The following is a 27,547-nucleotide window of genomic DNA, read 5'->3' as shown; positions in this document are numbered from 1 at the left end:
AAGGCAAGCAGGGGTCTGTCATCAGACTGACAGGGGTCGGGACTATTGATCCAACAGCCTACCCAACACCCCGCCCGTTGCATTTTTTTTTCCACAAAGCCAGGGTTACTTAATTCCCCCTCAAAGTGGGCCTTGCCCTGTCCCAGGCCTGAGTTCAGGGGAGAACCCCAGAGAGTTGGCTTTAAGTTGGATCTGGTTGCTAGGATCCCAGTGGCCTTGTGCCTCCCTTCTGATCAATAGACTTACTCCAGGCACCAACCTTCTCCGTCTTGGGTTTGGTTCCCAGAGCTACCCTGTGGTGCCACGCCCTCTGTGCACATCATCTCATCCAACCCTCACACACCCCTATAAGGTAGGATGGCCTTGCCATTTACAAAGTAGGAATGAGGCTCAGCGGGTAGACCCTCTGGCCAAGTTCCCAAAGCTGGCAGGGGTACAGCTGGAAGTGAATGAGGTCTGGCCCGCTCAGGGGCATGCGCTCATGCCCACTAGGCTACGCTGCCGCCTCAGCTTCGTGCTTGGGATCCCGTGCCCCACTTTCGGCGCCCAGACCTTGTCGTTTTCCACTTGAATTTGAATCCCTGCCTTGATCTTGACCATAGCTCAGTTCTTTTAGAATGGAGGTCTCGCCAGACTGAGAGCTGCCACACAACCAGAGCCCTGCCTGCCCCTGGCTCTCCTGAAGCGGACCTCCAGCCTGCCGCCCCAGGATGCCCCTCTGCTCGCCCCACTACCTCTGCCTTGGCTCGGGCCCTTTCCACCTCGCACCTGGGCCCTTGTACCGGCTTCCAAACCCACCCCTGTGACCCCCCTGCCTCTGGTCTCACCGTCCTCTAAACCTTCCTCCAGCCACAGCCAGAGTGATGTCGTCATGCCACCACCCCCACTCCTGCTTAAACCCCCACCGGCCAAGAAGCCAGTCCAAATTCCTCTGCATGGCATCACAGGGCCCTGCTTGCCAGCCTGGCTGACCTCATCCCCTCCAGCCCTCCCCTCGCGCTTTGTTCCAGAGCCAAATGGAATGAAACTGTGTGTCCCTGGATCGTGTTTACAGCTTTCCTCCTGCCAGGGGTGCCATCCCCACCCATCTCTCTTTCCCATCCCTGAATCATTCTCCTGACTAACTTCTCTTTCAAGGCTCACCTTAAGCTTCACCTTTACAAAGATTTCATGGAACATCTTCCTTTAAGTTTAAAGAACTCCTCCCTTCTTGGTATCCTCACCCGACCCTTATAGTCCTCTATTAAGGCACCTGGAACACCAGTTTCACGTATTTTGTTTCTCTCTCCCTATCCTCCACCATACTGAGAGTTCTGGAAGGCAGGGGCGTGTCTGAGTTCTCCGCATGGCCCAGTGTCCGGCACAGGGCCTAGTACAAAGCCTGTGGGTGTTTGCTGACATAACGGATCGACTGACTGATGCCTAAGCGGGTGCCCTGGGCACCTCCCCACCCCCCTCTCCCTCCCTGCAGGGAACGACCTCTTCCTGGTGGCGGTGCACGAGCTGGGCCATGCACTGGGGCTGGAGCACTCCAACGACCCCAGTGCCATCATGGCGCCCTTCTACCAGTACATGGAGACGCACAACTTCAAGCTGCCTCAGGATGATCTCCAGGGCATCCAGAAGATCTACGGTGTGTGGCCGGGGAGAAGGGGCCACCGCTTCTACCGCGGGTGTGGGCTGTGACTGCCTACCTGCCGTGGAGGGGCGGGCGGCGAGCAGGGATGGAGGGAGCAGCTGTCCACATAGCTGCTGTGTCTCCAACAGATGTCTAACCTTTAGATACTTTTGATGTCATTGCTTAACCAGAGTGGGCAAGGCTACCTCCCCACCCCCTACCACCCCGCCTTGCCCTCATCTTGGGAAACCGAGGGGAGGGTCTGTGTAGCTACCGGGAAGGACAACCAGGAGTCGGGAGTAGAGGCCCACTCCCTCCCTCCTCTTCTCTCCCCTCTTTCCCCTCCATACACCTCCCTCGAGCCTCCTGTGGTTCATGTCTCAAGGGGTCCCACTGCTAGCCAAGAGATTCACACCTCTGTCCAAGTAATAGTGATACAACATGATGAGTATTATAAACGGAGCTTTTTTTCTTAAATAAGAAAAAATAAGAAGCTAGGCTGATACCTTGATGAAATATGAGGAGCTTGCTACCACGCCTCCCTCCCAGCTCTCTGGTCAGGCTGGTATGTGAGGTTCTTGCTCTTGGCAAGTAGGTGGAGATGGAAGACAGTTTTCTTGAGCAAATGCCTGTCCACATAGTTCAGCCCCGCCCCCCACTACCCCCAGGCTACGGAGCATAGAAGGGCTCCCTCTGGAGGTCCTAAGGGCCTCACAGAGTGGGTGGCCCCACCCAGAGCCCTGGAGCATAGGCAGGCTGTCCGAAGTTGAAGCTGCAGAGGACTGGACAGGGGTGACGGTAACTGGAAAGTGTTTTGAAAACAGAATGGACAGGATCTGCTGACAGATCAGACATGAGGTGGGGGGAAGTGATGACAAGGTTTCTGGCTTTTGTAACTGTGGGGAATAGGACTGACCAGTCTGCAGCTCAGGTGTCTGGGCTGGGATACTGACTTGGGAATCTAAGTCACTAGGCAGTAGCCACTAGCCATGCTGGAGCAGGATAAAGAATGGAGGGGGAGTGAGGAGGTGGGGCCGGTGTGTGTGGAGGGGAGCAGAGAGTTGGGACACTGAGCCTAAGAAGGGACATGTCCCGTCACAGCAGGAGAGAAGAAAAAGAAGATACCAGCTTTGAGGGCAGAGAGATGAGAGTCCCATTTAATGGTTATATTTCACCTAGTTTCTCAAAGATTGGGGGAGTAAAAACTGGGGAGAAAGGACAGGAGGCTGGAGTGTGGCCGACTTGTTTGTCTCGGAGCTGCCCGGGTGATGATGAGACAGGGCAGTGGGAGGCAGGGGATGGCTGGCACCTTTCTAAGATGCAGCCCCTCTCTCCAGGACCCCCAGCTGAGCCCCTGGAGCCCACAAGGCCTCTCCCCACGCTCCCCGTCCGCAGGATCCATTCACCGTCTGAAAGGAAGCATGAGCGCCAGCCCAGGCCCCCTCGGCCACCCCTCGGGGACCGGCCGTCCACACCCGGAGCCAAACCCAACATCTGTGATGGCAATTTCAACACAGTGGCCCTCTTCCGGGGAGAGATGTTTGTGTTTAAGGTAGGGCCAGTCGACTGGCACGTTCCAGGGGTCCCCTCCCATTTCTTTCCCACCACGGAGCCAAAGAAGGCTGCTGTTCCGGGATTTGGCCTGCTATGGGGCCTGGAAGAAAACCGGCCCAATGGCTAGGACACGGGTCTGTTCCTGCTGCTGCTGAGTGAATCAAGGGGTGCCGGGGGCAGTGGGAAAGATCGGTGACCCTGCACCTTCCCTGGGTTAACGCTGGGGAAAGGTGCTGGAGACCGGCTTCTGGTCCGTGACACTAAGCAAGTTGCCTCCCTGCTCTGGACCTCAATGTCTCCAACTGAAAACTAGGGAGTCATTCCCCTAACGATGGGTGTACAAAGATCAAATGGCGCAGGGCCATGAAGATGGCGGCCTGGAGTAGGGGCTGGCACGGTGGCGGCTGCGTCTGTCTCCAGATCCTACCAGGGCAGAGAGGCCAGTACTGAGGTGTACCTGACAGAAAGCAAGCCAGGCTACATCTTGTCACCCATCTGGTCCTGTCCTGCTAGCCCTGGGCCGACTGGGGGGTGGCCTGTTTGGTGTGTGGCAGTTGGGTTCTCAGGGAAACAGACTCCGAGACGGTGTTTGGAAGGCAGGGGTTTGATAAGGGAAGTGGGATCAGGCAGGAGGCGCAGACAGGCAGCCACTAGGCCCACTGCAGACCCATCCACCCCCAGGGGTCTCTGGAGCTACATCGGCAGGTCAGAATTATCCCTTGTTAGGGCCCCAATGGCCGGAACTTGATACCCCTGCCTCATTCAACCAGCGGATAAGGAAGGATATGACCTTGGGGGAACTCTCTGAAGCTGGGGCCACCCCAAGAGGCTGACCACACTCCCAGCCTCAGAGGCAGTAAGCCCTCCAGGGAAGGGGATCTGGACAGCACCTCTCCATCACTCTGGGAGGCTGTGGAGGACCGCCCCACTCCCCTCCCGCAGTTCTCCCCAGCAGGTTTTGAGCACTGAGCAAGAATCAGGCGCCCTGGGTCAGCCTCGTGCCGCCTCTCACCGAGTGGCTCTAGGAAAATCACTTAAGGCTCTGTCTCAGATATACTTACAAGAGTTGTGAAAGTCAAAATAAGGTTTAAAAAACTGGATGCAAAAGTGCTTTGTAAAACACCTTTAAACACTCTTTTCTAGCTTTTGCACCATCTTTAGGAGTCACATTCATTCTTCTGCATCCGTGCACCCTCCCACTGAATGGCTCCTAGGCAAGTCTAGCTTTTATCATCCTCATTTACATGTAAGAAAACTGAGGTCCTAGGAGGTACGGGCCTTGCCCAGCGTGCCCACAGCCAGGGGCTGCAGTGGGACAAGGCACCAGTCTGAAGGGGAGGGCTTTTATTCACACTCTTGGCCTACTTATCTGCCACTTAATCAACATTGACTATATGCCCCATACCGTTCTAGGCACTTTGCCTATAATCTCTCATCTGACCCCCGTTATTACCTGCACTTGCAGGTAGGGCTCTTTAAGTATTGTGCCCAAGGTCACGCAGCTGAAAGTGGGGAAACCTGAATTCACACCCAAGTCTTGGAAGAATTCCTACGGTTTGCTTCCCATGGTCCTTGCCCTGGTGGATGCAGCCAGCCGTGTATGAGGAGGGCATTCTGCCCAGGATCAGTGACCGTCGGAGCTTCCCACCAGCCTGGGGAGTGGCCCTGCAGAACTCAGTGACTCTCTGCTGCCCTCATGTGGCTACTCTGGGCCCCGGCATCATCCCTTCTGGCTCCTCCACACCTCGTCCCCACCATCAGACCAGTCTGCTCCGTTTTGTGGCCGTCCCACAGCAAGAGCCATCTGGAGGCTTACTTGAAGGGAGTTAATGAGCATCCTATCTTCCTCGCAGGGCTTTGAAAGTTAGAAGCAGTAAATGGAAAGGCGTCACCAAGGGTTTCGAGGCTGGGCCCAGGGGAAGGCATTGGGCTGTTGGGCTGAGCACTGGGTTCAGAGGCTATGCCTCTTCCTCTCTTCCTTAACCCCCAGGATCGCTGGTTCTGGCGCTTGCGCAATAACCGGGTGCAGGAGGGTTACCCCATGCAGATCGAGCAGTTCTGGAAGGGCCTGCCTGCCCGCATAGATGCAGCCTATGAAAGGGCTGATGGAAGATTTGTCTTCTTCAAAGGTAATGTGGCCTGTGCTGAGGGACCTGGGATGGCTCTCTGCCCTCGGGACTCCCTTTTGCCATCTGTAAACTGGGAGAGGTGGGTGGGAGGCAGGTGCATCCCAGGGTCCTTCCAGCCCTAACAGAGACGCTGGCCTCTGACAGGACAGGCCCCTGACTGCAGGCAGTACACAGCCTGGGGAAGTCAAGTCGGGGTGCTTGTTGAGCGTCACATGAGCCCAAGTCGGTGGGGCGACGAGCCTCAGCCACATGCAGTAGAGGGCCGCACAGGCCATTGAAGGCCATCAGTGTTCCCTGGAAGGCCACCGTGTCAGTTCTGTAAGAGTCTGGAGGGAGGGGGTCACACAGCCCAGAGGCTGGAGAGGTCAGGGAAGGGGGCGGGGCTGGCTAATGTGTGCTGCAGTGCCCACCCTATGCCCCCCCTGTGCCCACCCTCGGCTAGGTGGTTTCACTTCAATTATCTTGACCTTGGCCAGACCCCAGGAGGCTAAGATACAGTTAGTGAGAAGCAAGGAAAGCATTCCAAGGGGGAAGGAACAGCATGGGCAAAGGAGAGAGTGGGAACATGCACGTGTGTGTGGCGCCCCACATTGGAAAGCTGTAAGAAGTGGCCTGAAAGGTAGTTTGGGGGCGAGGCCTGAGGAGCCTTGTTTGCCAGGCCAGAATTTAATATTGATCCATTAGGGCAACGCTGGAAATTCACTGTTTCTGAGCAGCAGAGAGCCAGAGGGCAGGTGCAGAGGCAGGGAGGCCATTTCTGAGACAGTCGCTGGGAGCTGAGGAGAGCGCTGTCTGTAAGGCCCATGGCAGGGGGCAGCAGTGAGGCTAGAGATACCTAGAAGATCAAAACTAGGCCTCAAGAGAGGGAGAGCGCGAAGAGGAGGAGGAAACAGGGTCAAAGGTGACGCTGGCACATGTTGGGGACTCTGGGAGGCTGAAAGGTGAGGAGGGAGGCAGCCCCCTGTGGTGGAGATGAGGAAGTGAACTCCAGGGAGCCGACTTGGAAATGCCCAGAGGCTGGCTGGTGGGCCATCAGGGTACCCGCGTCTGGTGCTCAGATCCACTGGGAGAGTGACTGTGGGCTACGGTCCCAGAGTTGGGTGTCATTGGTGGAAGGTGGGGGGGGGCAGGAAACGGGGAGCATGAGTGTGTGTGAGTGGCTGAGGTCACCCAGAGAGGAGAAAGGAGCGAGTCCCATGAAAGGAAAGAGGGTAAAATATAGAGCCCGGGCGGCATGGGGTGAGTTGCTGGGGATCTGTGACTAGCTTCTGGCTTCTTGCCCCCTAAGCTTGGCCTGGTCCAAGAGGCCTGCATCTCCAACTGAGGGGATCCTGCAGGCCTAGGGCTGTTTCCCCCCGACACTCTGGCTCTATGAAAGACTTCAGTCCCAGCAGAAGATGGGCAAGTGGCGCTAGCCACAACCTCTGGCATTGAGTGACTGGGCAAAGCTGACTCTGGGCTCCTCTTGGCCACAGGTGACAAATACTGGGTGTTTAAGGAGGTGACGGTGGAGCCTGGGTACCCCCACAGCCTGGGGGAGCTGGGCAGCTGTCTGCCCCGAGAAGGCATTGACACGGCTTTGCGCTGGGAACCAGTGGGCAAGACCTACTTCTTCAAAGGCGAACAGTACTGGCGCTACAGTGAAGAGCGGCGGGCCACGGACCCCGGCTACCCCAAGCCCATCACCGTGTGGAAGGGCATCCCACAGGCTCCCCAAGGGGCCTTCATCAGCAAGGAAGGATGTACGTAAGGGCTGGGCCGGGTGGGAGGGGTCCCAGCAAGGCCGACGGGCACACTCTCAGGGTATTCAGGTTCGAGAAACACCACCTGGGGGCAAAGACAACTGCCTCGTATCCACCCACATTCACACAGTAAATTCTCTTACCAGCTACCGAGCCACAGTTTGTCATCTTCAGGGACAAGTCGCAATTGAGAGATGTTTTCACAGACTGACTGCATTCCTTCAGACAGCGTTCCTCAGGTGTACTCTCGGAGTTCCTCGAGTTATCACATCTGAAAAGCAGAGAGGGATACGGTGGCTCAAAGGTGATTTTTCACAGAGCTTGAGGGCAAGAAAGTAGAGAGAGAAGACTTTTTTGATTTATGAGACATTTTCCAAGCTCCTCCTGGAGGCCAGACTAGGAGCTTTTCAAGAGGAGGGGCTGGGTCTTGCCAGGGGAAGAGTAGGCATCCGCAAATGTTTGTTGAACACATCTCCACTGACATGATCAAAAGCACGGCCTGGCTGGTTTCACACCCTATCTCCACCTCTTACTGTGAGTTTGGGCGAATCACTCGTTTTCTCGGTTCCTCGTCTATAAAATGGGGATAACGATGGTACCTGGCTCATAGGGTTTTGTAAGGATTAAACAAGATTAAGTTATGTAAAGCCCTTAGACCAATGCCTAGCACATGGCCAATGCCCTGTGTTTTAGCTACTGTCATCATAATCATCATCACCATCATCATCATCATCTTGTTGGTGTGTTTTAGTTTATATGGAATGACAGATTCATTCACTCCATGGTGATTACTTAGAACCAGGTTGTGTGGGAGCGCTGAGGACGGAGCAGAGAACAAGGCTTGTATTGCATCCTGGCTCCCAGGCTAGAGGCAAAAAAAATTAGGCAGCAACAAATGCTGTAAGGGGTAGAAATGCTGTGAGACAGTGATGAGGCAGAGGGGGCCACGCTAGAGAAGGTCGCTGGGAAGGACTCTCTGAGGAGATGTCACCGGTAAGAAAGCCAACAGCCACAGGGACAGGAGCGGCAGCTATTTGGTGGCACTCCTGTGTATCTAATGCTTTATACACATGGTCTTGCTTTCTGGGGAGCCTCAGAGACAGATGACATCAAGGACTTTGGCCAATGAAAGTTCCAGCCAGGGTGGGGAGCCGGCCAATGAGAGTCTTCTGAGAGCATTGCTTTCTGTCTCTGCACTGGCTGGTGACTAAGGCTGTTGCTGGGCACCTTGGGGCAGCCCCCAGCCTTGCTCCCTTCTTTCCTTCCAGTCCCTCCCCTAGAAGGATCCCAGAGACCCTGCAATCAGTGTTGCAAAGCAGTGTGTGCCAAGCCAAAAAAATCCCTGATAAACACAAAGAGGTAGTGTCTGCTGTGAAGAGGAAAAACCCTGCTCCCTGCCTCCTTTGGCTCAGGCAGGAGCTGGACTGAGGCCCCAAAGCCGTGGAGACAGTGCTGTCCAAGCCCTAAACTGGGGGCTTGCTCTGGCCCACGCGAGGGTGCCTGTGGCACAGTGTGACAGAACTGAGAAGGATCCCGTCTGGCAGGCACAAAGTGAACTTACCAATTCTACTGAAAGCCCCTCAATGGCCGCTCCAGGCCCTGGGTGCCCCTCTCTGCAGCCACACTATTTGCAGGATGTACCAAGCTCTGCGCTCCCCCACCTCCAAGTGTGCCAATACATGCCCCCACCACCTCAGAAGCCCACCCCTCCTTCAGAGCTCCTCTGGGGCTCCCCCAGGGCGGGAGAGGTGCCCCTCCTCCACGCCGGCACAGCCCCCTACACCCTCACACTGGCCCAGAGCAGGTGCGGGGCAAGAGTCTGGGAGTGGTGGTGATGCTGGGCTGTGTTTCTACAGACTACACCTACTTCTACAAGGGCCGGGACTACTGGAAGTTTGACAACCAGAAACTGAGCGTGGAGCCTGGCTACCCGCGCAACATCCTGCGTGACTGGATGGGCTGCAATCAGAAGGAGGTTGAGCGGCGCAAGGAGCGGCGGCTGCCCCAGGATGACGTGGACATCATGGTGACCATCAACGACGTGCCAGGCTCCGTGAACGCGGTGGCCGTGGTCATCCCCTGCATCCTGTCCCTCTGCATCCTGGTGCTGGTCTACACCATCTTCCAGTTCAAGAGCAAGGCGGGCCCTCAGCCTGTCACCTACTATAAGCGGCCAGTCCAGGAGTGGGTGTGAGCAGCCCAGAGCCCTCTCTGTCCACTCGGTCTGGCCAGCCAGGCCCTTCCTCACCAGGGCCTGAGGGGCAGCTCTGGCCACTGCCCACCGGAGCCAGCAGGGCCCTAGGCCAGGGGTCACGTAGTTGAAGTGGTGGGTGCATTGGCCTAGGCTGAATGTGGGGCAGGGAGTGATGGCAGCTGTGCCCTAGAGTGGGTGTCTGGCACCCAGACGCCAGCCTTCTGTCCTGGGTAAACTGCTCCCTACTCAAGGCAATAGGCCAGGCACCATGCCAGGAGGCGGACCTAGGGTCATTGCATCCAGTGGCGTCCGTGAGACACCACAGCTTGGTTCCTGGCTGGACCCAGCACCTTCCGTGGGAAGCCAGCACTAGCGTTCTCAGTCCCATCTGGGAGAAGCCACCAGTCCTGCTCCCTCTGCCAACACCTGCTGGTCAGATGTCCCCCCACCCGCACCCCACTGTTCTCCAAGGCTACAGGACCCCTGCTGCCAACACAGTGGGTAACAAGATGGGTTTCCCCTGCTGGCAAGCAGATCCCTCAGGAAACCTGCTCCATACATCAGGGTCTCCTCTGAGACCCAGGACTTAGGGTCACATGCTGCAGGCAGGGCTGTGGCCCATCTGGGTCTCACAAGGACCTACCTGTCACATCTTGAATATTTAAACGTCCTGTCTCTACTCTTTAAAGTCCCATTCTGCAAAGGCTGCTTGAGGCTTTAGGTGAATGAGAGGTGACTGTTTTGGTTATGAGGCCAGCGTGGCAGGCCCTCCCCCGTGTGATAAGGACCAAGGTGCTGCTAAGGCCCCTCCACCGCCTGTACACTCCAGGAACTGGGCCCTGCTCATGAGGCCAAAGTGCTGGGACAGGAGCTGACCCCTTTTCCGGAGGCTGATCTGAGTGTATGACCACCCTTCACTCTCCTGACCCTGGCCCCGGCCCACAGTCTCCAGCCCCACTCCAGCCTGTAGCTTGTGGCCTGGGGGCTCAGCCTGACTAGTTAGGTGAGGCAGAAATGGCTCCAGACCAACGTCCTCACGGCCTTGGGGTAAGGGACTCAGGGCAGCCTCTGAAGCGCTGAGCCCACACCCCCCAGCTACGCCGAGGCCTACTGAACCTCTCAGCCCAGGACCAGTGTTCACATCGCAAGCTTGGCCCTTGCTAGTCCAGCTCAGTAGGCCCACTTTCCTGCATTGCTCTTTAGAAAAGGGCACCCCCAATGGGTCGTGGCCCCAATCCTGGGGGCCCATCCTACACTGTCTGGCAGGAATTCCTAGGGCTCGGCTTGCCTCACTCCAACCCAGTGGAGGCAGCCTTGCTTGTCACTGAGGAGCCCCAGGCAAGACCAATAGGTTCAGTGATGCCCGCTGGCTCTCTGCCAAATCCAGGAGGCGGCGTCAGTCTTTAGGGTGCTGGCAGGGCCTCGGACACCACCCTGGTCCTCTAAGCCTACATGGGCCTTGCCGCCACCTGTGGCTTCTGGTCTGGGGGTTGGCTTAACCTGTAGGAGACAGGGACTTCTGCTGCCCGGGAACTGTCCCAAACAAAATGTCTTGTCCCAGAGGCACCTATTTGGGTCCACTGTGTTCCCTGTCATTATCCTTCTTTCTCTCATTTTGGCCAAGGGCGGGCTCCCTGGGGCGGGTGGGGAACAACTGCGGAGATATTAGTGATTCATAGGTTTGTACAGTGTTTTATACTTTGCAAAGCACTTTATTAGCTCATACCTGTCCACTCACATGAAACTAGTGTAGGCCCTGGGAGGCCGAGGGTAATTCTCACCCTGCCCTCAAATGAAGCACAGAGAGGTTGTTACATGCCCAGGCTACCCAGTGGGCTGGCTGGGCCTTGGGTCCAAGATGAGATCAGAAGTGTCTCTTTTATCCATCTCTTCCTGGCCTCCCTTTCCTTCTTCCTGGTCCTTTCCACTCCTCAGGTTGGTGCTCTCACTTCTTGAACGCCCTAGGCCCCCCAGGTTCCCCGTTGGCTCCTGGTACTACCAAGGTCAGGTGAGAAAGAGCAGGAGATGGAGGCAGGCAGCCCAGGCTGCAGATGTGAGGATGTAAGGCCAGGCCCAGACAGGGCTCAGCCTGGAGGCTTCCAATCTCGGATTCTCCTGCATTGTTTTGCGGTCATCTGTTTGTCCATCATCCCAGGGCAGAGCAGACTGAGGGGGAAAGTACTGGGGACCCAGAGCCTAGCTTCCCCTCGGCCTGGGGAACATCACAGCATTTCAATGTCAGTCACATTTTAAACTGATCAGCCTTTGTATAATGTTTTTTAAATCATTTCTAAATAAAACAAAAATACAGAGTGTGTCATCTCCCTTGGATGTGGGAAAGAGGATGAGGTTCTGAGGGTGGCCTAAGAAACTTCTGGGAGGAGAGAAACGGGATACTCTGAGGTGTCCAGGAACTGTCCCATTCATCTCATCTGCCAGCCCAGCAATCAGACGCCCCTCCCTCCAAAAGGCTGCCTGGAGAGGCCCAGAGTTACCGGAGTCCCAAGGAATACAGCCTGATAATGCCTCACTGGGATCCGTGCTGGAGGAGCAACCTCCCCTGGGAGATCAGGAAGGGTCACTGCGGCAAGGTCTTCTCTGAAGTCAAGGTACATGGTGCAATGACCAGGAACAAAAGCAAAGAGCCCAGTTCTCAGCAATAAGGGACAGATGACGTGAGGTGAGTAGCCTTAGGGTCTTACCAAGAGCCCTGGCCGGGTCAGTGACTGGAAAGGCTGACCCAGGACCCAGATGGCTGGAGCTGTGGGGTGGGGGCGAGCCCGAAGGTCTGAGGTGGCTTGGGTACCAGGTGGGAAGCAAACAAATTCAGGGTGTTAGTAGGGGCCAGAGACCAGATGGTGCTCCATGGCCTCCACCCCTGCACCTCCTCGACTCGACTCGTCGTCGTGTCCGAGGCACCAGCTGGGCTGGGGGGCGAGAATGGGCGGATAGGTTAGGAGAGACACCGGGCCATGGGGGCAGACAATGGCCGTACCAGGCGAGGCGAAGGGGACGACAGGCGAAGGGGACGACAGGCGGTGAGAGGCTACTCAGAGGGCGGAGAGTCAGTACCAAGGGGTGCAGGCGATGAGGAAGCGCACGTCGTCCAGCGGCCCCCAGGGGCTGGGCTCGGGCCGGGGTCGCTCAAGGGCCGCGGGGGCTGCGGGGGCCGCGGGGGCGGCGGGCTGGGGCTGGGGCTGCGCCGGCTCCGCGGCGCCCTCGCCGCCGCTCAGCTGGGCGCCCATGGTCTGCAGGAGTAGAAGCCCGTCAGGTGCTGGGCCAGCCGTACGCGCCACCTCCGGCCCCAGCCCCACTCTGGCCCTCACCTTGCGATAGGAGAGCAGCCAGTTCCGGAGAATCCCAGCACCGACCTCCAGGCTTCATGGGCCTGCGCAGCTGGGAGGGGCGTGACTGGCGCTGTGACGTCACAGGCCGGCTGCCTGCCGGAAACTTCCTAGCCCCAGGGGCAGGGCCCAGAAAACAACCCCACCCACCTGCAACCGGCCAATCCGGCCCCAACATCCCAGGGCCCCGCCCCGAGAGAAACCAGGAGACCAACAGAACACCCACCAGAGCTCCTTAAGGTACTGCTGGGGTTGATGAGGTTTTTCATGGCATCCATGGCACCAGGCAGCCAGGCCATCCAGCCCCGTTGGGTCAACCACAAGATTGCCCAATGGCCAGGTGCCCCAGGGTCCTTACACACAGGTCTGCCCCAGGGTTCTCACACCAACCCAGGGGAGAATTAAAACAGATTCTCATCCTTTGAAGCCCATGTGGAAAATGGGAGAATTATGCAGTGGGGTGTGAGACTGCGGAACTGGAGTGTATGCATCCTACCCCAGTTTCCCCCTGGAACAATGGTGAGCGCTGGGTGCAGGCTGAAGCCGCCAAACAAACAACCATTCATAATGCACAGAAGCTGCCTTTAATTGGGTGGCACAGGACAGCACAGCTCTCGGCCAGGAATCGTGGGGCCTGTCAAGCCAGCTCATGGCAGATTTCTGCAGTAACTGTAGATTCAGGAGATGCGCACAGGTGAAGAACAGCTGGCCATCCAGCCACTGGATACCCGTGAGCTCTCTGCCACCCTTCTGCCAGCATCCAGGACAGACTGGGTGGGACGTTGACAGGGAGCCAAAGTTCAGAGCCAGGAGCCAGCAAAACAGCATGGACGGTGATTCAGGTTAGGCTAGAAAGAGAGGAAGGAGTGTTTGTCACTGAGGGCGCCTCACCCTCCACTCCCAAGGTGCTTGCCTCTACCCGTACCCGAGGCCCTTTGTTCCAGCTCAGCCCTGAAGAGCCACACTCAAAGCTCCTTCCAGGTTCCACTGATGCCGTGACTTACAATCCAGCCTAGAACTCTCAATGCTTAAAAACTAAAAGTAACTCCTTTCCTACTCAGGTGGGTCAACTTATTAATTTATGCAAACTGCTATTGCTCTTAAATCGGATCCTCAGAGGTCAAGTCCAACAGACAGGAGCGATAAGAACAAAAGGGCTCAGACAGGCAAAGGGATGTGCCTAGACCACAAATCCCCCAGCAGCAGGGCTCAGACCAGAACTTTCTTCCTGCAAGTGAGTCGTGTGCACGACCAGAAAAATGAAGCACGTATCTCCAAGGGCCTACCTGACCCCTTCATCGCTAGGTCTCACAGGCACCTCCAACTCAACGGGTTCAAAACCAATGGAGGCAAATGAATTTTGTCTCTTCTTCCCAAAACCCATTTCTTTATTTTCTCAAACTGCAGTGCTGACCACATGACTTCAACGAGAATTTCTGAAGTCTCACCATCAAATGAAACATTTGCTCTAGTTTTTTAGTAAGTACTGATGATCAGGTTACAGATATCTCTGTTCTTAGGTTGCTAAGAGGTTTTTTTTTGTGTGTGTTTTTTCTTTAAATGATTAATGGTGTTAATACTTTCTCTGTTTTTAGGAGAGCCCATGTTCCCAGAGGGCAGGGGGGTGCGTTTTACTCATCACCACATCACTACTGTATGGCACATAACAGGTACTCAAACGAAAGTGGCTGGGCAGTGACAAACCACTGGTCCCACTTTCCTGCGCAGACAGACCATTTCCACCGCCCTCCAGCACTGACAGGGGATTTGTCAGTGTGGTCTCCGAACTTCCCTTCAGAACCACACAGGGAAGCTTATTAAAATGATCGCACATGGCTGGGCCCCACTCCAGACTGAGGGAATCAGTAGCTGAGGAATCTTTGTCAACAAGCATCCAATGCAGACCAAAGACCAAAAACTGTACAGGTCTTTGGTCAAAACTTCTTGATATGGGGGCAGGGGTTAGGGAGCTGGATGAAAAGGTGAAGGGATTAAAGGTACAGATTGGCAGTTACAAAATAGTACAGCATAGGGAAAACAGTTAATAACATTGTAATAACTCTCTATGGTGTCGGGTGGGTACTACGCTTAGGGAGGATCACTTTTTAATTACGTAAACGTCTAACCACTATGCGGTACACCTGAAACTAATACAATATTGAACGTCAACTGCAGTTGGAAAAAAAACAGAACAATTCTTGACGTCGGCATTCAGAGTCCTCAGCACTCTGGGAATACTACTCTTCCCCTTCGCGCACTCCACACCTCTCCATCTCTGTCCAGCCTGTCTGTCTGTCTGTCTGAAGTGCTTCCGCTCTGTCTATGCACAGTCAATTACCTACTCATTCTCTGAAGCCCAGACTGAAAGAACTGTGCTCCACCAAATCTTCCTGGATCCCAGAAAGGGTCTCACCAGAGCTTCCCAAGACACTTAAGGCACCTTTTATTTCTCCTCTGAGGTAGCGAAGAGTTATGTGCGGCCACTACAACTTTTCTTGCCTGCTATGCTGGGAGCCCCTCGGAGGCAGAAGGAGCAGTAAGTTGCCTGACTGTCCCATATGGAGCTCGTGGAACATCAGGCGAATGAATGAATAAATGAAGAAGGGAGAATGAAGGGAAATACTGCCCACCGTCAGTAGGAAGTCCATTACTGGGCACTTGATCTACTTTGCAGTTCTTAACCTCATAAAGATGCCTGTGCCAGCTGGTTGTGGCATGCCTTAGGAAGGATCCTCAATGGGGAATGACAGAGGAGGCCAAATATCCAGCACCTGCTACTCTTCCAAAGGAAGAAGATTCTAGAGCACAGGTGGCAAACACAAGGCCCGTGGGCCAAATCCGGCCCTCCACCTTGTTTTATCCAGCCCAGCACCTTGTTTCTACCCAGCGGCAGCACTGAGCTCCTTGCCCCTAGTTAAGGAGTAGTTACATTTATACGGTCCTAAAATTGCATTCGGCCCTTTGAAGGCAACCGTGAGGCTGACGTGGCCCCTGGTGAAAGTGAGTTTGACACCCCTGTTCTAGAGCCTTACACACCCAAATCTCCAGGGTTAAGGCCCAAGAACCCACTTTTTAAAAAGCCTAGAAGCCCTGGCCAGTGTGGCTCAGTTGGTTGGAGCACTGTCCCCTACCCCAAAGGGTTGCCGGTTCAATTCCCAGTAAGGGCACATGCCTGGGTTGAGGGTTCAATCCCTGGTTGGGGCATAAGGGAAGGCAGTCAATGTTTCTCTCCCTCTCCCCCTTCCTCTCCTTCTCCCCTCCTTTCTCTCTCTCTCTAAAATCAATAAACACATATTTTTAACCCCCACCCCAAATCCAGATGACCATGATTTTGATGCAACCCACACCCCCCAAGTCTGTTAGGCACCCGAAGTCTTCTTAGTTCCTCAGAGCAGCCTCCCTTCCTTCCCTCAGTAAACATCTCTTTCTGTCTCAGTCTGCTGGCTGGGGACACAGACACACAGGCAGATGCAAACTACAAAAGCATGTGGTAAGTGATGAATGAAGAAAGACCCAGAGGGAAGCTTTGCCCAAAGTGGCAATACACTAAACCAAGTCTTCAAAACTGGGATGAGCAGATACTCGGGCAGTGCTTGCTAGCTGTCCCCGGTGATGGCCGGCATTGCACAGGTGTGCCCTCATACCCAAGGAGAACCTACGGGTATAGGTGGCGTCTCCTTCCCCTACTCTCCAAAGGCGAAAGAGAGGCCCAGATACCTGTCAATGAGGGAATCCCGCATGCTGGTAGCAATGGTGCTAGGCTGGGATTCATTCAGCTTGAAGACACTCTCCACCACCGACAGCTCTGTGCTCGTTGTGTCCTGGCCACAGAAGGCACACCAGTCGTTCACCACCATCCCAGCAGCAATTACCTCGCTGCCTCGGTTCACAGTGCCCGCCTGCCAAGTGATAGGTCAATATGGATCATGGCGTTGACAACCCGAGTCTCTCCCATCCCTGGTGAGGACTCTCCCCAAACCCCGCTCCCTGACCTGCGGGCCCAATCCCAAACTGAGACAGGTAATAACCGTAAGAACCCAGGACAAAGGGATCTGCTTCCGCAAGAGCTAGAGGTCAGAAAACAAGAATGCTTACCACAAGGGGGACCTGAAGGAGAGAGGACAACTCGTCCTGGTCTTCAATTGAAGTCTTGGGATGTACCAGGCCTCCCTGATTGCTGAAGACACAGTAGCTTCCTACTAACACCTGCTCAGCCACTGTCTGTCTGAAGACTTCCACCTTGAGCGCATCAGCCAGGATTTCTTCTGTCTCCTGTCAGTCCAAGGTACTGTGCTCAGGGGGCAGGGTTTGCAGGTCAAAGAACCCAGGGCCCTTCATGCGCAGAATGAAGCACCTAGGGCTTGACACCCTAAGCCCCTCACCTAGAAAAAGGAGGAGCTGGTCTCCCCACACCACCCTCTAAACCACACGCAAGAGTTCAACTATCCATCATCTCTCCTGGCCCTGTTGGTAGGACCTGATGGGTCAATCTACCTGATTCTGAAGGATTAATACTCTCCCCAGTTCCTCTGTGACACTGACCCCACCATGAAAGGCCTCTATTACTGCTAGTTCAATGAGGGCCTGGAATGCGAGACCCCAGATATAAAGAGAAACCATAAGAGATACCCCTAATTCCTGCCTGATAAACAAGAACAGTGGCTAACCATTTACTAGACTAGTCTTGTGACTCTTGGGCCAAGCTAGGCCGCCTTACCCTGTCTAGGTCTGGGTGGACCAAGGCCACGTAGTCATTGCAGGTGGTGACATTGCCCAGGGCTGAGAGCCTCTCATCTACCCGCCGGATCTGCACTGAGTCTGGGAGGGAGTTTCGAATATGTTGCAGCTCCTGGTCGGTGGTGTTGCTGGGTACAAGCAGACCATGTCTGTTCCCTGGAGAGACCCAAATTGGGGGGTGGAGCAAGGAAAGTCCGTGAATACACAAGATGCCTGCTGAGCCCTGAGGGCTCAAGGACACAACCCAGCCCAATTAGCTTTCCCGGGAAAGCTTTGGGCCCAGACTCCAGCCCTGTAACCCATCAATCTATTCAACACCAAGGGGGACTCCGACACCAAGACTGGGAGTCCCGCTGGGCAGGCCGGAGAAGGCCCAGGAGTCTGTCCCAATCCACCCTACCCACTTTGCCACCACCAACCAGGGGATCAGGGTTAGCAGGAAGGGCCCTGGGCATCAGGTGTATATTTTGCTACTTAAAAAACAACACTGTACATCTACCAGAATGCTTAAAATTTTTAAAAGAACATCAATACCAAGTGTTAGCAAAAATGTATGAAGTAACCAATAGGAGTGTAAATTGATTAACCACTTCAGATAATTACCTGGCATCATCTACTATACTGAATATTCAAATACCCTGTGACCCACCCATTTTCTCCTAGGTATTGTGTATCCAACAGATATACATACATGTATTTACTAAAACTAACAGCATCACTATTTAGAAGAGACCAAACTGAAAACTACCCAAATGCCCCGGGTCAACAGACAGGCACATACACCCGCCTGGCACACTCACAGAAGACGCACTGTACCGACAGAAACGAGCCTGGGCACACAACAGTGACGCTGTGACAATGACTGAACCTCTGCCCCCCTCGACATGGGCACAGTTCTGTGGGCTTTTGAACTCTCAGTTACTCCCATCATAGAAAAAAAAATCCCCCCAGTTACATCAGAACTTGCTTCAGGTCCTAAGACCACGGTTAGGAATGAGTGTTCTGCCTTAATAAAATACTCAGAATTATACTCAGCATCATCAGAATTATGGTAAAAAATAAAGGAACAAACCCCTACATGGCCCTAATGAGCAGAACCAGAAGGAAGGGGTGGCAGTACAGGGAGGCGGATCCAGCTCAAAACAGAACCAATGGCCAGAGTCAACAGTGCTGAGAGGGAGGAATTTAAGACTGAAATGAACAGAACAGGCTGATCCAGAATCTAAGCCTGCCCTTTTTTAAAGGCAGAAATGAACGCTCAGAAATCAAAAGCAACCTGCCCAGTGTTAGTAACAGGGGACAGAGGGCATTCTAGGCTTGCGTCACACGAGGTGTGGCACCTGGTGAGTCACTTCAGCTTTCTCATCAGTCAAACTTGGCCAGTAATTCCTAACTGCCAGGGTCTTCGTGAAGGACTGGAAACAAGTATAAGAGAGAGAGCGCTTAATGTTTTGTTGTTACAACAACCCAGCGGCCTTCGCCAGAGATTGTCCCTAACCTGCTCACACAGACTGCGTTAGGCCCAGGCCTCCGAGATTCTATAATAATGGACGAAAGCCTGGAAATCCCTGGCTCACCCGGGGTCCCCGCCAGGGGGGTGATTAAAGGTGCTGGGAGGCTCCACTCCCTCCCTCGGCGTCTTCCACTGCTTACCCACACACATTCGCCCGATGATGCGGCAGCCGGCGATGGACGCGTGCACCACTGGGATGGTTTCGGCGAGCTCGCCCTCGAACACACTGTAGGAACATGCTCTCAGTGGGGCGGGGCCTGAGCCCTCACTCTGCCCGCGTCCCCGACTCCCAGCACCCCTTCCCGCCACCCACCCACACACAGCCCACGCGCTCCGGCGCTCCCGCCGCACCTGTAGAAGTTCTCTGACCCTCCGACGGCCACCAGGCAGTAGGTGTTGGTAAGTTTGGCAAAACAGCCGATCTCACAGTTGTTCTCGAACGATGCTCGGACCGCCATGAGGCCTGGGGGCGGTGGGGCCGGGAGTTCAAGGCCAGCGGATCCTCTCCCGGCAGCGGTCCCGGTCCCCACGGCTTGCCGCGACCCTACCCCCTCAAGTCCCACCGCGACCCCATCCCTCTCCGGCCCTCAGACCTCCGGTCCCGCCCACTAGGCCCTTTCAAACTCTCCGGCCCCGAACGCTTCGGCCGCCACCCCTCCTGACGCGGGGCGCCCGAGCTGACCTTCGTGATCGCCGTCTACACGGACTCACCTGGTAACCGCAAACTCTGCACCACGCAACTGGACCTTCTCTGTCCCAAGTAAGATTCGGTTTCCGCCTCCGCCGTGAAGACTTCCGGAAGGGCCCAGCGCTCCCAGCCACGCAGGCGGGCACTCTAGCTCCACCCTCTGGGAGGACTTTACGGTAGCGATCGGTCAGGTGGTGATGCCTCCTGGCCCCGCCCCCAGCATGCTCACATTCATTCATTCATTCGTCATTCATTCATTCATTCATTCGGGAACTTTTTAGGAGGTACAATCGACCGAGACATGTGGCAGGTTGGATATGAGGCACACAACAGGAGGAGCCAGGGATGTTCACAGATGAGGTGATGATAGAGGAATTTACTGAAGTAAAGCCTGAAGAGGAAGAGCGGGTGTGGGGAAGGTGACAGATTGAGTGTGAGGTGTGAGACAGACGTCCGGGCCAGATCTGGAGCCCAGGGAGGAGTGAAGTGCTGAGATTTGGGGCTGAAGCCTGGGGTGGATGAGGTCACCCATGGAGGTAAAACCAGGTGAGAAGGGAGACCAGGACAGAAGCTGGAGAAGGAGGTGCAGCCATAGTAGTAGAGGAAACCAGGCTTAAGAAGGTTTTGGAGACGGGAGAGGATGGAGAAAGCAAGATCTTAGGGAGGGTCCAGAGTGGGCAAGGGTGTGGGAGCTGACTGTCTTGCACTACGCGCCCCTTGCATATGGTCGATCACACTCAGCAGGGACTTTCTGACCCGGAATTGATGGTGCTGGTCAAGAGACATGCAGTCCTGGATGGGATATACTTGACCAACATTTTGCAGGATCTACAAAAGCCACAAGAGCTCTCAGGATGTCTCAGTGAAGGCAGCGGGTGCTTGGAGACCCTTTCCTCCCCTCCACCCTCCTGTAGCCATCCACAGTCCTCCAGGGAGCCCTCCATGACTGCCCTAAATGGTGCACTTCCCCAGCCCCCACGGCGCAGTTCCATAACTCCGCCTTCCTCAGGATACACCAAGCTGCTGCTGGGTCATAACATGTCTGATTTTATTGATTTGTATCATGTACAACACTGTCTCAGGCAGGTGGCGAACTCAGGAAAAGGACACACTTGTCAGAGCCTGTGCTTCTAGGAACACTCAGCAAAATGTGTGTGTGTGTGTGTGTGTGTGTGGGCACACCGCGCATCCTCTACGTCCTTCCCAACTCATCTCAGACCCCTTCCCTCAGCCCATCCCTAGCATCCCTTTGCCAGGAATGCCTCTAACCCTCTCCTCCGTCTGTCCAAACCCTCCCCATCCTTCAAAGCCTGTCTCACAGGTTGCCTTCTCTAAAATATTTTCCTCACCACTCCACCATCCCCAAGACTCTCTGCCCTTCATTCTCTACCATCCTTTGTCATCGGTTTGCTTTTAATGAGACATTTGCCTTGTCTTGCTGGCCAGTGGTTTAGGCACTTAATGTGGGGTCTGTATCTGATTCATTTGCCAGTCCTACAGCATTCCCAGCAGGGCTGGGTACACAGCTTAGGTACAAGAAAATACTGGTTGGTACGTGCTCTGTGTATGTGTGTTTATGTGCATATTTATGGTCCGTGGATCCTGAGGCGTCTACAGTGTGAATGAATGCATATTTTTGTGTAGCCATTCATTTAGCCAAACAATGTGATGGTGTTGATGGGTGTGCAGCTTGTGGACGTGAACCCTGTTAGTGTGCTGTGTATAGTGTGCAGGCATTTGAGGCATCCGTGTGATGTATTTCGTGTGCATGGGGACATATGAATTGTTGATATTGTGTGTTGTGTCTGCAAAAAACAGTCATAACAGTCAGAGACACAGGTGTGGGTGCCTACTCTGGCACTTCCTTAGACCTGATTCCAAGCGAGTCATCAACTGTCTGGGCCTCAGCTTCCATGTTTATAAAATAGGGAAGATTACATGTATGATCATAGGATGTTTTACCTACTGGAGGTCTGTCGTGTAGGATGTGAAGATAAAGGATGAGAAGTAGCCCATGTGAAGTGCCCGGCACAGTGGCAAATGACATTAACTGTGGCTTCCGTTTCCCCATGTGTCTGTCTGTGCGTGTGTGTGTATAATAAGCAAGACTCCTGAGCCCAGGGTGTATTTAATCTGGGCTTCTAGCCACCCTCTCTTCCCTGCGCAGCCTCTGCCCGAGCTTCCACCCCAGAGTCTAGGATCTGAGCAAATCTAGGGTCTCAGCAGATGGAGGAGGGACATATCTCTGCTGGGAGCAAGACTAGGACTCAAAGCGGCTTCGGAGCACCTTGAACTTGGACTTGTTGTACTTAGTGATGAGGTCCAATTTGCTATGGCCCAGGGTCATCCGTTTCTCATCCTCAAATGGGCCATTGCTACTGCCACTGTGGTGGCCACCTGTGAGGCCCCCGGGGAGATCATGCTCAGGTCCCTGCCTGGTACCCTGCAATTGATGATACTTGGTGATGAGGTCCAGCTTGCTGTGGCCCAGAGTCAGCCGCTTCTCATCCCCAGAGCCCACTCCAGGCTTGCGAGCATGGCTTGGTCCTGGGACACTATTGGGTCCAGGCCCCTCGCCCCGGAATGGGCCAAACTTTGTGATGAGGTCCAGCTGGCTGTGGCCCAAGGTCTGCCGTCGCTCATCTGGACCCTGCTTGCCAGCCCTGGCTGCGGAGTTGGCTTCAGGGAGCACTCTGGAGCCCCTAGCCTTGGGGTACTGTACCAGGAGGTCCAACTGGCCATGGCTGTGGTTTGGAGGCAGCCTCTTATCCTCAGGGATCCCATTGCCAGGTTTCGGGGTACCTGACTCAGGGGCACACCCAGCACCCTGAGCCCGGGGCAGGAGATCCAGCTGGTTGTGTTTCTGGGTCGAGGATAACCTCCTGTCCTCCCGGGCATGCTCCCCAGGCCAAAGGGGGTCTGAGTTGGAGGTAACACCAGGATCAGGGCCTCCTGCTTCTCGGGCTCTGGGGAAGGGGATGAGGAGATCCAGCTGGCCATGGCTCTGACTCAGAGACGCCTTCTTCTCCTCCACTGTCTCCAGGCCTGTGCCAGGTACCCAGCGACCTCGTGGGGGGCTAGGCTCCTGGCTTCCTGGGAGCCCATTCTCTGGGAGCCGGGCCAGGGCGAGGACACCCCGGGACAAGGGGAGGAAGGAGCGCTGGCGAGTAGGCAGAGGTGACCCCACTGCTGGAGTCAAGTGGCTGCTGCTATTGTGGTTGAGGGCAGGGGAGGACTGGGACCAGGGGGAAGCCCCCAGCTTACCCAGATTGGCCCTGGAGGGCCCTGGAGGGGAGCCGCGGTTGGGATCTGACAGCTGGCGCTGTAGGGAGGGCTGGCCACTGGCCTTGCGACAAGCAGAGCCTGGGGACGTGGACCCCATACCCGTGTCACTGCAGCCACCACCTCCTGGTAGAGCAAGGTAGGAGGAGCGGCCCATGAGAGGGGAGCGCTTGATGCTGCTGAGGCTGGTGCTGGAGGGTGGTGAGGATATGGGGCTTGGGATGCTGGGCATGAAGGCCAGGGCCACTGGAGGAGGGCACGGCACCCTGGGGTCCTCACCGCCACAGAAGCCCTCCACAGGCCGTGACTCAGCATACAGACAGCGAAACTCCCGGTCAAAGTCTTCCACGATGCGGCCCCGCAGCTGCAGCACCATGCTAGTGTGGGCCTGGCTGCAGAGCCAGGTGAAGCTGCGGGCAGAGCGTCAGGGTCAGGAGGCGAAGTGCATGGCCCTGGGCCTAGGCAGGAGTCACAGCCAGAAGAGCATCCCAAGACAACTCCATCACCACGAGCGCCCAAGTGAGGCGGCAGAGCTCTGACTCCAGAGTCTGTACGAGTCCTAGCCCCGCTTAGTGGACTTGGGCACACGGTTTCCCATCTCAGGGCCTCAACTTCCCCATCTGTAAAATGCACCAGAGGCAAGGTTCCCTGAAGTCCCTCCAGTTGCAAGGTAAAATAGTTATTTTCTCTGCCAATGGCATAAAAGTAATCCTTCCACAGAGCAAGCACCTCCAGGACCCCTCAGGGGGCAGTCTCACTCCCCACACTAACCCCTGGGCCCTGCACAGAGCCTGGCGCGCGCAGCTGTTCAGCCCATGTTGGCAGAGGTGGATGAGCGGTAAAGGAAGTCCAAAGCTGCCATGCCCCAGGCGCTCTCGACAGCCAGTGAGGGGCCCAGCCACAGGCCCCCCGCCCTGTCCCACGTGCTCACCTGTAGCTGCCCGCCACCACCTGTTCACAGTCGACGATGACAAACTTCTCCAGGGCCTGCCCTGTGAAGCGGCGGCCTGCCTTGCTGCAGTATGTGTCCCCGCACGTGCTCCGTACACGCATGTTCTGAGCCAAGGAGGGACAAAGGTTAGAGGGGTGACCTTAAGAGAAAGGGACTTAAGCCATGTCTGAATCCCACGGGGTCCCTGACCTTAATCAGCTAAGGGAAGCCGGTCCTCTACTCCCATTGACCCCACTGCTCACTGACCACCCCATGGCCTCTTCTGCCCTCCCTAACTCCCCACCCCGCCCCCTGGTTACTGCCCCACTCCCTCACTGACCGGCAGGTGCCCCCCATTGAGGTCCATCTTGTAGCACATCTCCAGAAAGTGCCTCAAGTGCTCCTGAGCCAGGAGCAGGTAGACGGGGACACCGCGCCGGCTAGAGGCCTCCATGAGGTCACACAGGAGCTCCATGTCGGTGAATAAGTCCATTACCACAGCCACCACCTGGGGGAGGGAGAGAAAGCTCAGCCTTGTCGGAAGCAATGCCTGGGATCCCAGGAAAAGAGCGCTGGAGCGAAAAGCAGGAGGCCAGACCCTGCGAGAAAACCTGAACCGAGAGTGCTTTTAGCCACGACCTAGCCCAGCAGCTCTTACCTTAGACACAGGGAGGTTTCACTGTCTTAAACCCCCAGAAGTTGCGTGAAAGTTTCTGTGTGCATTTTTTTTCTGAGGACAGAATGTGTATCTGTCAACAGAGTCTCAAAGATGTCTGTGGATCAACTGCGCCGGCCTAGTGCTTCACTCTACATATGAGGAAACTATGGCCCAGACTGGGGAAGGAGTCAGAGGCAGAATCCAGACCCGAGTTCCCAGTCTGGTCCTCACAATCCCCTCACCAGCTCCAGCCCTGGCTCTGGCCAGGGACTGTCTGTCTGAGGTTTCCTTCTCAAGGGTCAGAGCTGCACGCCAGGCACTGGGGTCTTCAGTGTCCTTTGCTAGGCCTGCCTCAGTTTCCCTGTGAAGCTACAGAGATCTGCCTGACCCCTTACACCTATGGACTCCCCCACTTCCACCCACGCCAGTTGGGATCAGGTTTTCTCCTCCGGGGCTTGTGGCCTCCCTCATATAATTGGCTGCCTCAGAGAAGCCCTAAAAAACTCATGGCCACACCAAGCCCTCAACTGTCCTTTCCTACCCTTCCCACTTCATATATCTGCTGTGAGAACCTCTTCCCCCAATCCACACTGAGGGACCGGAGGCGCAGATCAAAGCCTTCCGTAGAGCCACGCAGATCTGGGTTCAAACCTGCACTCTGCTACTCCCTAGGGGTATGGCCTTGGGCAAGTTGCTTCACCTCTGGAAGCCCCTACTTCTCCATCTACTAAATGGAGGTAATGATAGCTATTGTACATCTCAGAGTAGCTCAATAAATGCTTGTTTCCTACTGCCTCCTTAACAAATGAGGACAGTGGACACTGGGCAGCAGGAAAAGGAAGCCTTTCCTAGGTCACTCAAAGTCAGTGGCAGCCCGGAGCGGAAGCCTGGCTTCTGGCCCAGAGGTGGAGGGTCTAGATGGGGGAGTGAGGAGGCAAAACGCTGGGGGATGCCCTGGTTCATGGCACAGGCCTGGCCAGGGGTAGGAGGAACAAGGACAAGCTGGAAAGATCAAAGGCACAGAGGTGACCACAGCAACCACTTCACTAATTACCCTACTCCCAGTGCCAATTAGGCCTGGCCCACCCATGCCCGGGGCAAAGGCTGGCCTGCCAGGGAGACTGAAGGTACCAATGGGATCCGAGCATCCTGGCTCCTGCTGTATGCAACAGACACCCTCCCTCGGGGCTGCTCCCCCAGACAAGCACACTGAAGCCAACCTGCCTCAAATCCTGCCTGGGGGCGTCTGCCTTAGGCCCAGCTGGAGAAACAGGGCAGGGGCAAAGGGTGGATGCGGACATTCACCAGGAGGCAGGGCTGTGGCTGAGTCAGGACCCTTCCTCTAGCCCTGGGCCCTGAGCTCTATTTCACCAACTGCCTGGACCTCCCTGAGCGCGTCCCAGTCCCTCTCTGGCCTCAGTTCCCTCCTCTGTAAGTCCAAGGGTGGCTCAGATGTTCAGCCAGGTCGGTGTTCTTAGTTTGGGGATCAGAAACCTTTCTGAGAATCTGATGAAGGCCATACATCCTCTCCCAGGAAAGATGCAAGGAGGATCCCTCTCTGCAATAGGCACTACTTTGCATGCATTTTTAGGGTGTCTGTGGAGTCCCTGAGGGCCATCCCCTGGTCTATGCTTATCCGTAATGTCGGAGTGCCAAGGGGTTACCGAGATAAATAAAACACAGCTCGCCCTGTAGGAAGAGCTCGTGGTCTGACAGAAGGCACACGTTCTAGTCCCAATGCTGCAGCTAAGCTGCGGTGTGTCCTTGGGCTCGTCCCTTCCCTGCCGGGACCTCAGTTATCATACCTGTGAAATGAATGTCTGAAGAGATGATGTACTTACCTTGCGGGCCTGGCTGAAGAGGAACCGCAGGAGGTCTTTGATGTTCTTGGTCTTGTCCCTCTGAAAGTGGACCACAGCCTGGGTGGGGCTGAAGCCCGTGGCCTGTGGGATCTCGGGCCACCCCAAGTCCAGGTCCGGGGGGTCTACATCAGAGGCCATGGGAAAGTAAGTGCCCGAGGTGACTTCAGAGAGCAGGCTGAAGTGGTCAGGCCCTGCGGCCTCTAGGCCCTGGGCCTCGCCAAGCTCAGGGCCCCCGCGCACATGGCTGGTTATGTAGTCCACATCCAGGGCACTCAGGAAGGGCAGTTCCCGCTCCTCTGAGATCACCTGCAGGTAGGCGGCCTCGCCCCGCTCCAGGAGCGCGTCAGTCGCCAGTCGGGCTGCCTCGCTGTGCTGCAGCACCAGCGGTGAGCTCTCCCGCCACCAGGGCTGCTTCAGCTCCTCCACCCTGCCCCGCAGAGGTCCTGCCATGCCCTGGGCTCCCAGGCCCCCAAACATGCTTGCCCACCGGGCTGCTGTCACCTTCCGGCAGGCTCCATGGCCTGCACCCCAGGCTGGCTGCACCAGGAAGAAGAGACGAGCAAACCCGGCTCCTGCCTGCCTGCCTGCCCTGTGTGTGTGTGGCAGGCCCCCAATCCGTTGCCGCTCTATGTCAGAGAGCTACGCTCCGCCCCATTGCCCCTGGCTTCTGGAACCTGTTGGGTCAGCTCACCTGTCCGCCTGCTGTTGGGACTTGCCCTCCCAGGAAAACGTCAGTGGTAGGCCCTTAGTGCGCTCCTGCCCCCACCCCCCACCCCACCCCAGCGTTGCCTGCCCCATCCCCACCAGGCTCCTAGCAAGTTTCCTTCCAACCCTGCCCTTTCAGAGGCCCCCTGGAGGTTGTATGATGACCCAGCTCAGGGACACACACACGTGTACACACAAACACCAGGGCAGATGAATGACTCAGGACACTGAGACAGAGACACACACACAAGCATGCAGGCCGAGCTGACAAGACTCCCGTAGACTACAGATGGACGTGTGCAGACCACACACTTGACCACATGTAAACAGACCCAAACATTAACGCAGAGACCGGTCGTAGCCCCAGACATCCTGTGGTGGATATATTGTAAGCCTCCGCACACCAGCACACAGGCCCTAAATAAGAGCTGAAGGGAGTGTCACACAGAATTGCCAAGAACGCGGCCTGTCTGTCCCCCATCTAGGCCCTCCTTTGTTCCCATATGGCCCTGCCACTCTCCACCTCCACAGCTGTGGCACTCAGTCACCTGTCCCACCCCCACCCCAGCGCCGAGCCCATCCTCCAAGGG

General features: G+C 55.8%; 4 protein-coding genes across 6 annotated transcripts in view; 1 reads left to right on the top strand and 3 right to left on the bottom strand.

The window, feature by feature from the left end:
* The window catches only part of MMP24 (matrix metallopeptidase 24), a 42,674-nt gene extending 31,127 nt beyond the window's left edge, over positions 1 to 11,547 (top strand). The window contains exons 5-9 of the mRNA XM_053926591.1: positions 1,472 to 1,633; positions 2,956 to 3,170; positions 5,163 to 5,301; positions 6,777 to 7,043; positions 8,900 to 11,547. Of these exons, the coding sequence (XP_053782566.1) occupies positions 1,472 to 1,633; positions 2,956 to 3,170; positions 5,163 to 5,301; positions 6,777 to 7,043; positions 8,900 to 9,237 (1,121 nt within the window). The 3' untranslated portion in view covers positions 9,238 to 11,547. The remainder of the gene's footprint in view (positions 1 to 1,471; positions 1,634 to 2,955; positions 3,171 to 5,162; positions 5,302 to 6,776; positions 7,044 to 8,899) is intronic.
* MMP24OS (MMP24 opposite strand) lies at positions 10,929 to 12,699 on the bottom strand. 2 transcript variants are annotated; one of them, XM_053926593.2, is made up of 3 exons: positions 12,564 to 12,699; positions 12,310 to 12,485; positions 10,929 to 12,164 (listed from the first exon to the last, which is right to left on the bottom strand). In XM_053926593.2, exons 2-3 carry the CDS (start codon positions 12,480 to 12,482, stop codon positions 11,957 to 11,959), a joined length of 381 nt encoding a protein of 126 aa, XP_053782568.1. In that variant the 5' UTR covers positions 12,483 to 12,485; positions 12,564 to 12,699; the 3' UTR covers positions 10,929 to 11,956. The 2 variants fall into 2 exon arrangements, with proteins under 2 accessions (XP_053782568.1, XP_071077870.1); XM_071221769.1 differs by having other exon boundaries at positions 10,929 to 12,485.
* Positions 12,700 to 13,142: 443 nt separating this feature from the next.
* Positions 13,143 to 19,689, bottom strand: EIF6 (eukaryotic translation initiation factor 6). The gene is made up of 7 exons (XM_024559836.3): positions 19,543 to 19,689; positions 19,183 to 19,294; positions 18,972 to 19,057; positions 17,299 to 17,474; positions 16,677 to 16,853; positions 16,299 to 16,480; positions 13,143 to 13,429 (listed from the first exon to the last, which is right to left on the bottom strand). Exons 2-7 carry the CDS (start codon positions 19,287 to 19,289, stop codon positions 13,420 to 13,422), a joined length of 738 nt encoding a protein of 245 aa, XP_024415604.2. The 5' UTR covers positions 19,290 to 19,294; positions 19,543 to 19,689; the 3' UTR covers positions 13,143 to 13,419.
* Positions 19,690 to 20,683: 994 nt separating this feature from the next.
* FAM83C (family with sequence similarity 83 member C) lies at positions 20,684 to 26,976 on the bottom strand. Of its 2 annotated transcripts, XM_045194433.3 has the most exons (5): positions 26,232 to 26,976; positions 24,073 to 24,240; positions 23,733 to 23,857; positions 23,081 to 23,211; positions 20,684 to 22,927 (listed from the first exon to the last, which is right to left on the bottom strand). In XM_045194433.3, exons 1-5 carry the CDS (start codon positions 26,727 to 26,729, stop codon positions 21,780 to 21,782), a joined length of 2,070 nt encoding a protein of 689 aa, XP_045050368.2. In that variant the 5' UTR covers positions 26,730 to 26,976; the 3' UTR covers positions 20,684 to 21,779. The 2 variants fall into 2 exon arrangements, with proteins under 2 accessions (XP_045050368.2, XP_024415031.2); XM_024559263.4 differs by having other exon boundaries at positions 20,684 to 23,211.
* Between the last annotated feature and the right edge of the window lie 571 nt (positions 26,977 to 27,547).

Source organism: Desmodus rotundus, chromosome 6 (genome assembly GCF_022682495.2).
Source record: "Desmodus rotundus isolate HL8 chromosome 6, HLdesRot8A.1, whole genome shotgun sequence".
In the NCBI taxonomy this organism is placed as follows: domain Eukaryota; kingdom Metazoa; phylum Chordata; class Mammalia; order Chiroptera; family Phyllostomidae; genus Desmodus; species Desmodus rotundus.
Note: the sequence above shows the minus strand (reverse complement) of the source record. Positions and strands in the feature narration are given on the sequence as shown.